Source organism: Cricetulus griseus, chromosome 5 (assembly GCF_003668045.3).
Source record: "Cricetulus griseus strain 17A/GY chromosome 5, alternate assembly CriGri-PICRH-1.0, whole genome shotgun sequence".
NCBI classification, from domain to species: Eukaryota; Metazoa; Chordata; class Mammalia; order Rodentia; family Cricetidae; genus Cricetulus; species Cricetulus griseus.
In genome coordinates this window covers 2,353,444-2,364,249 of record NC_048598.1, presented here as the reverse complement: position 1 = coordinate 2,364,249, position 10,806 = coordinate 2,353,444, and the positions used below count along the sequence as shown (strand labels likewise).

The 10,806-nt window shown below is 47.0% G+C and overlaps 1 protein-coding gene across 1 annotated transcript; it reads right to left on the bottom strand.

The window, feature by feature from the left end:
* Positions 1 to 4,465: 4,465 nt before the first annotated feature.
* Positions 4,466 to 9,470, bottom strand: Sertad4 (SERTA domain containing 4). Its single transcript, XM_035444893.1, has 3 exons — positions 9,296 to 9,470; positions 8,029 to 8,144; positions 4,466 to 5,266 (listed from the first exon to the last, which is right to left on the bottom strand). The coding sequence occupies exons 1-3, from the start codon at positions 9,468 to 9,470 to the stop codon at positions 4,466 to 4,468; spliced, it is 1,092 nt and encodes a 363-aa protein (XP_035300784.1).
* Positions 9,471 to 10,806: the final 1,336 nt, after the last annotated feature.

The window sequence follows — 10,806 nt, the reverse complement described above, 5'->3', positions numbered from 1 at the left end:
CTCAGTCAGTAAAGTGCTTGCTGCAAAACGTTAAGAACCAGAGCTTTGTCTTTAGCACCCATATAACAACAAGGCATGACAACACATGCCTGTAATCCCAGCAGTGGGGAGGCAGAGACAGGAGGAGCCCTGGGGCTCGTGGGCTAGCCAATCTAACCAAATCACTGAGCTTCTAGTTGTAACAGGCCCTATCTCAAAAGATAAAATGGAGAGTAACTGGAATGATACGACCTTAGGTGGCCCTGTAAATTCCCGTGTGTGTGTGACCTGCACACACATGTTGTGTACACACACACACACACACACACACACACACACACACACACAACACAAGCACAGAAATCTTAAAAGAGGCTACCTAAAGTCATACATCGTAGCTTTTTTTCTACCTGACACTGAATTCATTGTTCTTTGCTGGATTGTTCCGTGGGACAGAGAAGCCATCATTACACTTTGCAAAGGCCTAGCAAGATCGGCAGAGATGTGGTAACCTTAACTACAAGTTCATTTAAGGACCTGTCATAGACATGGGTTTGAACAACTCATTTCCTCATCCGATCTCAGTTGCATGAGGGATACAGACACCAAACTGCAGTGGAAGAAGCCTGCCACCCTTGTTGACATAGGCAATTCCTAGTGCCCGGGTCTCCTTCCAGCTCTCTGCTCTGATTCTCAGAAAGGAAGTAATTGGTGCAGCTGTAGGTGCTACATGTTCTGACTGGAGAGGTAGTAGCCACGCTCTGAGGGAGTCTGCTTCCTGTGTGGCTTCTGATACCCACCACTGCGGAAACAGACACCTTCATTTGCATGCTCGAACACTTGTGAGACAGAGTAGCATGTAGAACCTTGTAAGTCTTATTGACTTGAAAGATCACATCAAAGATGCTTTGCTAATTACAACAGATTATTAAACGGTGACTTCTAGTGGTTTTAATCTTTCTCATCAGCCTCCTTGTTCCCTACCCCAGCATCCTATGCCCAAGACCATTTCAAGGTGTAGTGCAGGTAACACGTTTTTAAGAGCGGGGGCAGCTGCTGGTGGTGGCGCACACCTTTAATCCCAGCACTTGGGAGGCAGAGGCAGGAGGATCTCTATGAGTTTGAGGCCAGCCTGTCTGCATAGAGTTCCCTACCTAAAAAAATAAAGAGTTGGGGCAGACAGTGCCTTTGTGGTATCATCTTCTACAACTACCTTCTGTTGGGAAGGAAGGGACAGGAATGACTGGGCTACAAACAGGAAGCAGAAGTTTTTCGGGGGCAATGTTGGGGAGCAGGAATTTTTTCTTTTTCTGTTTTTTACACCAGGTCTTAAGTATCCCAGGCTGGTTTCATACTTGCCATGCAGTTGTACCTCTCACCCTCTGGTGTCTACCATCTCGTGGGCCATGCTGTTGTGCAATGATGGGTACTGAACCCAGGGCTGTGTGCAGGCTGGGCAAGTGCTCTTCTGACTCAACAGCCCAGGACCACTTTGGTTATTTGGTTGGTTAGTTTCTTCAATGAATCTTTTTTTGTACTTTCATGCCTGTGTTCATGTGTGTGCACATGCACACATGGGTGGGTGGTTGTTTGGAGGCCAGAGGAAAACCTCAAGGGTTGTGCTTCAGGAGCTGTCCCCTTGTTTTTCTTTTGGGGGGGCGCTGAGTCTGTCAGTGACTCCAAGTTCACTGATTAGGCTAGGACACTCACAAAAAAATTCCAGGGATCCTCCTGTCTCCCACCTCCCCAGTTCTGGGTGTAAAGGTATGTGGAACTGCATCCAGCTTCAGAAAGAACCCAGTTAAGGGGTTCACTCACCTCGGCCACCAGCCACCGGGGTGATCTAACCAGTGCTGCCTGGGTAGATTCAAGCCACAGAGGAATCGCTTACACACTCACACCGACCACAGGGAATTTCTGTAATCTAGATGTCTGATTAGGGCCTTTTGTTTTTGTTGTTTGTTTTAGAAAAAAGTTTCTTTTATTATTTTATAAGTGTCCTAAAACAAAACCCAGAAGACTGACAGTAACTGAGTCTTATGCTGTGAAGGAGAGACTCTGCTGAGAAGGGCCTGTTCAGGTGAGGGCACCCTCAGACACTGCCAACTCAAAGGCTTTGTCCACATAAAAAAGAGTTGGAGCAGATCCCAACCCTTGGGAAGCAGAGGCCTGAGGTGAGGGTGAGGGCCTGAGTCATCCTGGGCTAACCCCTCAAATAACACAGGACAGTCACACCCAGACCATCACACTGTCTGGAAATGCCGGGGTTAAAAAGCAAAGGGGCAAACCCATTCTTTCATATTTAAATCTCTGCACAGCACTGCACTTACAATACGGTTGATATGTTTGACAAATTAATTTGCCTTCAACTCGACCTCCCCCTTTATCAAATAAAACATTAGCTTCTAAGAAACATGGATGCAGGATTGAAGGGGAAACCACTGTCGATTCTCTGGCTGTTAAAACCGATTCTACACACCTTATCTTCATAATCTGAAGTGTTGCGGAAGCCATCACCTACGGCTCAGGACTGGGCTCATTCTAACCAGGTTTACTATTTAAACACCTGTGTGGTCACCATGCACTATCTCTAGACATTTTGAAGATTTTGTTCTGTCTTAAATAGAGAGAAACATGGAAAACAGAAATAGCCATTAAAATAAAATTTGTAAAAAAAAAAAAAACTTAATGATTTTTTGATCATTTTAATAAATATATATCAAGAAAACCTCACTTTATTACAACACGGTCATGTACTAGCATCTATCACCTAAAATTTCAACACCAAAATGTTCATCAAATATTGAAAATAAAGGACAAAACATTACTAGACTATTCAGCTATAACACAGGAACATGTTTTAAAAATTGGTCCTTGCGGACAATTTCCCAAATGATCTACTCATACACTGTATGAATGAGACCTATTTAATATTAATAGCAATAATTTAAAAAGCTTCATCTTGGAGAAAGTGGGAGAACTTACCTATAGCCTCCATTTGGCATTTGGTTCCTGTGAATAGTCGTTTTAAAAGGCCCAAGTCAACTAGGCCAACCCTTGGCCTTGGAAATGGGAACACATTTTATGAGGAGGAGGAGCTGGCTGGACTGGGCCAGAGTGCCGAGGACACTCGGCCATGTGCAAATTCAAGGTATTGTTTGAGTAGTGCGTCGGCCAAATACACAGTTACAATGATGAGCAAGTCCCATTTCTCCAAAATAACGTTCCAAAACCTACAATCTTTACATTCTTGAAGATAAAATGTATTGATTACCACGTCGTCATCTATTAACATTGTGCTTCTCAATCAACAGCAAAAGTCATATATAGAAACCACATGCTCTTAGGAGTCTAAACGTATGGAATGATGCAAAACAGGTCAAAGTATAACGTGTATAACGCATGCCACGGGCTGTGAACGTCACTGGACAAGAAAACAAGACAATTCAAAGCTCAGAAAGCCCAGACCCAACAACGGTGCGTTGCCATGGAAAAGCCCAGGCAGCCTTCTCTGTTCCTAAGGACCTTCCCTATTGTCTCCTCCATCTCCACCCAAAAAATGTCAGAACCACAGCCACTAGGCGTCAAAAACAAAGGAAGAAGAAGATGGTGAATCAAAAGTTGAACACAATAGTTCAAAGTTAAGTTTCCAAACCGCATGGATCCACCCTGTGTGTTTTTTTCCTATTTGTTAAATCCCTGCTGTAACTCTGATTTATCCTTAATTTTCACACTGGCAAAAATTAAGATAAAGTAAGGCACCCAAGATCGCCCTGTACACCACTTTCCTTGTCATCCCATCAAGACCGCCCTGTAATCACCTCCCCAGTCACCCCACAAAGACTGCCCTGTACACCCCTCCCTACTCACCCCATAAAGACGGCCCTGTACACCCTCCCCAGTCATCCATTACCCATCACAGTCAAGCCAGGGGCTCGAAGGGCACAGTCTCCACAATTCCCGAATTGCTGCCCCTCCAGAAGTGCTGCTGTCTGTCTCATTCTGTCCAACACAAACATGTCACAACTCACAAAACCATCTCACCTATCTTCCTGCCTCCAGTCTTCTACTCAGAAAGAAATACTGTACCATATTGAAGATGCAGATATCTCTGCTGGTTATATTGTTTACCAAATAACTACCTAATTAACTGGCAAACATGTTGAACTTGGCTAAGCGGCGGGCTCCTTGGAGGGGCAGTGGGAATATAACAAGGGCATGATGTCCTCAACCTAATCTACAGATATTTTTTTAAAAGAAAACTAAGATATACTTTCAAACACGAAGTTGGCTTTCCTTGGCAAAATCACATTAATAATTGGCTTGTGGATGCCTCTTATACAGATGTTCTGTGCAATCTACTCTCCAGGCAGCGAAACAACGCGGCGTGTTCACTGCATAATTTTACCAGTTGTACAAAACTACAAAATCCATTCAAAATGAAAACCGCTCATGCTGCTCGCGCTTTGCGTGCGGTGGGAGACAGTCACATCTTACTCCCTTTGCCGCAGCACAGTTTATTGCTTGGGGAAAGTTCCTTTTTCCTCAAAGACTTTTTCCAAGACTCACTCATGTGGTTTTTCTCATTATATCCAGTCTCAAAATAATCATAAAATTGGCTTTTGCACTCAAAATCAAGGTCATTTCCCAGAGGTTCTTGGCCGTCACTGTCTCTGCTGGTGTCATGACTTACTTTCCCACCGTTGAATTTGACCTTTTCCTGGACACCAAGGGACCTAATACTAGTGACAAAAATTTCATTGGCCGGTATCTGGCCATCGCTCTTGTAAATAGGTGTGCTGCCTACATCAAAGTCCACATGGTGGGAGCAACTAGGCAATGGCAGAGGGGAAGAGGAGGAGGAGGCAGAGGAGGGGGAGGAGAGGGAGGAGGAGGAGGGGGAGGGAGAGGAGGAGGAGGGGGGTGTGGCAGTGGCTGAAGGGCTTCCAACGCCAGCACTGACAGAAAGGGGCAGATTCAGGCAGTGACCACCACACTCCTGGTAAAAACAGCACGTGTGGAGCTTTTCCCACTCCTCTTTGGCCACCCGGGGCCGTTTGCGGTACGGGCAGTCTTGAGCCAGGAACCACTCTTGGGCAGAGGCGCCACTGAGGGAACAGGCAGGGAGGCACCAGCTGCTCTGCATGAGAATCTCCCCATGGATCCTCTTCATCAGGTTGTTGATGAGGACAGATCTCCGCAGGTACACCTCGGGGTCATCGATGAACCTGAGCTTCTCCAGGGACATGTAAAGGATGTGCGCTCGCTCCTCAAAAATGGAGATGGTCTGAAAATCAGGGACAGGAGAAGGCTTAGGAAATGGAGCATCGCCTGTTCAGAGGCTGGCCCCTGTGCTGTGGATGCCCGTCCCCACCTTTTCCTGACTCTCTGGGGCGTCAAAGAAGGTCCAGTCACTAGGTGAGCCTTAGCAGGGCCAGCCAGAAGGCTCAGGTGGTTAAGTCACGGTGAAAGAGAAGCTGACAGAGTCAACCAGAGCTGTCAGAAGCCAGGCTGCCCGGCAGCTGCTGTGTGGTTAAGGGGATGGTGACCCAAAGCAGTACAGGGAGGATTCCGGTTGACGTCGATGTTGGTGACAAGGGTACGCTGGTCAAAATGTATCACACTGCTTTGTGCACAGGCACACTCATGCATTTCACAGCAGTGCGTTTTGAATTTCTTATCTATTTTTTAAAATTTATATTACTATTTTACTTTTTTGAGACAGGGCCTCTCTATCCTTGGCTGTCATGGAACTCAATGTATAAACAATGCTATCCTTGAACTCACAGAGATCCGCCTGCCTCTGCTACCTGAGTGCTGGGATTAAGGCCTGTGCCATCTGTATTGGCTGAAAAATTATTTTTGTGTTTGAGTGTTTGCCAGCATGTCTATTTATGTATTATGTGAGTACCTCATCCCCACCCCAGAGAGGCTAGAAAAGGGCATGGGATCCCTGGAATTGGAGTCATAGACAATTGTAAGCTGCCAAGTGAGTGCTAGGAACACAGTTCAGTCATCTGCAAAGACAGCCAGTGCTCCTAACTGCTGAGCCATTTCTCAGCTCCAGTACATGTTTTTTAAAGATTTGAGATGCAGGTTCTAATGGGCACATGTCAAAGTCTGCACTGGGCCGACTGTTAGTATTCGGCCATCTGTACTGACCTGTCCTTGGGGTTCAGACAGGATACACCCTCAGCTGCAGCCACTAAGAGCACCATCTGTGAGCATTCACTGTGTTCCCTTTGAAAAGCACCCTGCCTATCTTCCATCATTCTCTCTCTCCTTCTTTCTTTTCCTCTCTGTCTGTGCCCCCCCCTTTTGCCCCTCTTTCCTCTCTCTCGTGCTGCTCCTGTCTATGGAGGCCGAACTCCAGGATGCCCTTGCCCTGCCCTTTTTATGACCCCTTTTCCTAATAAAAAGCCCCTCTGCTTGAACCCTGTCACGTGGCGTCTTTCTCTCCTGAGCTGCTTTTCTTAAATTACAACACCACCAAGGAACACTTCTGGGTTTTCACACCTGTAACATGTCTTATTTGATCAGAGGGCAACTGTAGTTAGTGAGGCTAGGTTAGGTAGGACCTGTTGGCTTGTGGAGCTGACAGGAAAGAGACACACGCTGACAGAAACTGGAGTTGGGGATGTAGTCCTGGGCAGTGAGGCTGACACTGGGTGGAGGATGGTCCGTTAGCAATTGCTATTATTGTTAACATTTTTTTGTGTGTGTGAAAAAAAAAAAAGCAGCAAACATGTCCTTGCCTATGTAGCCTAGGCGGCCTGGGAACTCACAACGAAGCCCAGGTAGACTTTGAACTTTCTCCAGAGCTGACACATCTCACTAGCAACTGGAAAGTGGACACAGATGCAGCACCCACAGGAACTACAGATACAAACATGGGTGCCTCCTGACAAACAGGCAAAAGCAACTGCTAAAGCCTGGAGAGGGGTGGGCAAGGGGAGGCAGCCGGCGGGGTGGGGACAGAGAGGTGGAAGAAGCTGAGCTGGAGGCACAGTTCTGGAGGGGAGGCAACCACAGAGGAAAACGAACCTAAGCTTAGACACGCACCCGGTCCTTCACCTCATGCACTTGTATTTCCTTATTTTGTGTGGAAAGAAAAACAGCTATCTTTGGTCCTTCCTTGGGAATTAATTCTGGATTTTAACAAACTTGACATATGTCACAACGTATCACAAACAGCTCTATGTACGTATCCAAGGGACAATATATTGACCCCCCCCCAGGAAAACTCCTGAACAACCACCTCAACCAGCACACAGAAGTAGCCTTGTGGGCAGAGCTCAGACCAGAGTCAGGAAAGCCAAGTGCATCTCCCAACAGGTGACATCAAAGAGCAGCCCTGGGCCTCAGTGCAGCCCCAGAGTATTAAATTATCCACAAAAAGATGTGTTCTTCCGTACATACTGTGGTTATTTCCAGGCAGAGAATCTCTGTCTGGTTCTTCAAGTACTTGTGAAAAGTAACACAGGCCCTGCCCTAGTCAGGGTTATTATTGCTGTGATGAAATGCATAACCAAAGCAACTTGGGAAGGAAAGGGTTTATTTGGTTTCCACTTCCACACTGTAGGCCATCACCAAAGTACATCAGGACAGGAACTCAAGACAGGGCAGGAACCTGGAGGCAGGAGCTGATGCAGAGACCATGGAGGAGAGCTGTTTACTGGCTTGCTCAGCCTGCTTTCTTATAGAACCCAGGACCACCATTCCAAGAATGGCACCACCCACAATGGACTGGGCCTCCCCCACCAATCACTAACTAAGAAAATGCCCTACAGGCTTGCCCACAGCCTGATCTTACGGAGGCATTTTCTCAATGGAGCTTCCCTCCTCTCAGATGACTTTAGCTTGTGACAAATTGACTTAGTGCTATCCAGTACAGGTTCCCCCCACCAAAGTGACAGTGATTCATGTAGTCCCATAAAGAAGTGGCTCTCTTCTGTTGCTTGGGTGGGACAATTTAATGTCTGGAAATGGTTCAAGCCAGTGCCACAAGACATTGTAACTGTTAATAAAGTAACTGCTGTTTAAACATACTTTACGGCTGCAGCTGCTGAGTGTTGGGTGAGAATCCTCCTCTTCTGTGTACTTCCTCTTGAAATATGTGACCTTGGATGTGCTTATAGGATTTGGAATTCCCCTGTAATGTGATCCTGCAGTAATAAATCAGATAGACAAATGACACGAAGCCTGCCAGCGGTTCTCCAAGCAAAATGCTTTCATTTCCTTTCCCTGGAGTGGATAACTTGGCTACATCCCTGACTGTATACGCAGTGATGAAAAACAAACATTTGTCTTCATAGTTGCAGCTACCAGCGGACTGAATCCTGTGAGTCTGGGAAGGTAAAGATTTCCAGGCCACATCAGAGGAAAATGTCACCCACCTTTCAGCATTTACTAAATGCCTGGGATCTTAACTCTCTGTACAGGCAAACAGCGGAATTCATGGATGGCGTTGGTGGTGGTGGTGGTGGTGGTGGTGGTGGTGGTGGTGGTGTGTTGTGTGTGTGTGTGTGTGTGTGTGTGTGTGTGAGAGAGAGAGAGAGAGAGAGAGAGAGAGAGAGAGAGAGAGAGAGAGAGAGAGAGAGAGACCCTGTCCAAAGCAATACCAGCATTGACTCAGACCCCACCTCACAGAGGTAGTAAATCATGGGTACGAATTGATTTCAGGGTTAGTAAACAAATGCATACATACATGGAGTTATAATAGCTTTTCTTTTAAGATACGAAGTTACATATGGAAGCTTAACATTTGGAGTGATTAAATGCTGTTTCACTCTGGTAGTGTTAACACGTCAACCATGAATACAGCAGGGCCTCCTTTGAGGACTTTAAAACCTTTTCAGAAACTAGACTTTCATGAAGCTTTCATTTCAGTTTCTTTTTAAAAGGAAAAAAAAAAACTATCGCTTTATAAACACTCAAAGGAACTTATGTGAGACTATTAGAATTAAAGCCCAGAAGAATATATTTCTATTTTCTTATCAACTGTGTGCTTCATGAAGAAGAGCAGCTTGAAGCTGTGGTAAGGGTGCAGACTTCTTTATGCCTGGTGGGGCAGAAGCTCTGCTTGTGGGCCCTGTGATGTGTACATCCCCGAGGACCATTCACTTCCCAAGGACACAAAGCCTGAATCCAAACTTTCAGTATCTGGTTCAGACCCTTAAAAAACAAACAAAAAACCAAAAACCCACTGCTCCAGGATGTCCACAGCAGATGGACTGTAGAGCAAGTTAAGTAGGATTTCCCAAGGAGCCCAGCCTGACTGAACACCACCTCCTAAGGAGAAGGCCAAAGGCAATACCTGCCAGTTGAGGGCTGGCTCCTCGGTCTCCCTGCAAAGGAAGCTGTGCTGGCCCTGGGGGGCTCACACCTCTGTAGCTGTCAGCCTCCCATAGCGTTTGGTACCCAGCAATTTCAGCAGCTCCTTCTGAGACAATGGGCTCGCAGAATCTATTCATGGACAGAACCAGCGTCATCTCTGACAGCCTTAGACCTGGAAAAGAAGGGGTGGGTGAGTTGGAGAGATATACAGCCTGGGTTAGGAGCCAGCCTGAGGATGATGGTCTCTGGTACTTGGGAAGGCTTTCAGTTCCTCTCCTTTCCCTTCATACCAAACCGTCAGACTACCTTTCCCAGGACACCTCAGCAAACTCTTGCTGCTCTCAGCTTAGCTACTGCAAATGGCAGCCTGCATCTCAGGGCGGATCTTTAGAGCCCACTCTTATTGTTCTCGGATCCGCTCAGCCCCTCTCAGACAGCTGCTCTGTATCCTAAATACATTTTCCTCCCGATCTTACGAACGCACCTCTAAGAGGAAGGGCTAGAAGCCCTGTGCTTCCCTTCTATTAATAAGGTGAAATCAATTTTCTATTCAAGCCTCTAGGAGTCCCCTTTGATAAAATCTGCTGTCAATGGGGGAGGGGGACAGGGGCAGGACAGAAGTCCTAGGGTCCTTCCAGCACTTGTCTCTCCTCCCAGTTCCTCGGCCACACTCTCTCCTCCCGGGGTGAAGCAGGCAGACACTCGGCAGTTGTTTCCACAGCCCTTGTCGGCCTGAACTGGGTCTGCCTCCAGTCACAACACTGTGAGATGAAGACAGAAAATTGGCTCCCGTTTCCAGCCGTGAGTTGCAGCCCCACAGGAGCCAAGCCCAACACTAACCAGGCAGCAGAATATTAAACAGGAGCCAGGGCTCTGGGCAGAGGCAGCCAGCAACTCTTTAAACTGTAAAGCCAGATACCAGGCAGGAACTTTCCAAGAGTCAACACATTGCCGTCTGCCCTCCTCTCTGGTTCCCACCCAGACCTTAGGACGCTGGGAGCCAGCCTGGCCTCAGAAGCTCTGCTTGGCCTCCCAGACTCTGACCCTGTGTAATCCAGGCTATGAGGCCACCTCCATGGGGCTCAGTGGTGACCCTCAGAATAGGGTCAAGAGTATGTTCCAGGGAGAAAGGGAGTCTGGGGCCAGGGAGCAGACCCAGCAACTCCGATTCCTGGGTCCTTTCAGACAGGAGTTCTCAACCCTCCTAACTCTGCAACCCTTTAACCAGGTCTTCATGCTGGGGTGACCGCCCCAACCATAAAATTATCTCATCACTACTTGGTAACTGTAATTTTGCTACTGTTATGAATTACATTGTCAGTATCTGTCCTCTGAAGGTCTTAGGTGACCCCTGTGAAAGACTGACTACCAAAGGGGTCATTACCCAAAGGCTGAGAATCACTGCTGTAGGATATCCAGACCTGCACAGGTGACTCACTTGTGTTCTAAGGACCTGTCACTGAAGTGACGTCAGGCCTGCTTGCTGAAGAT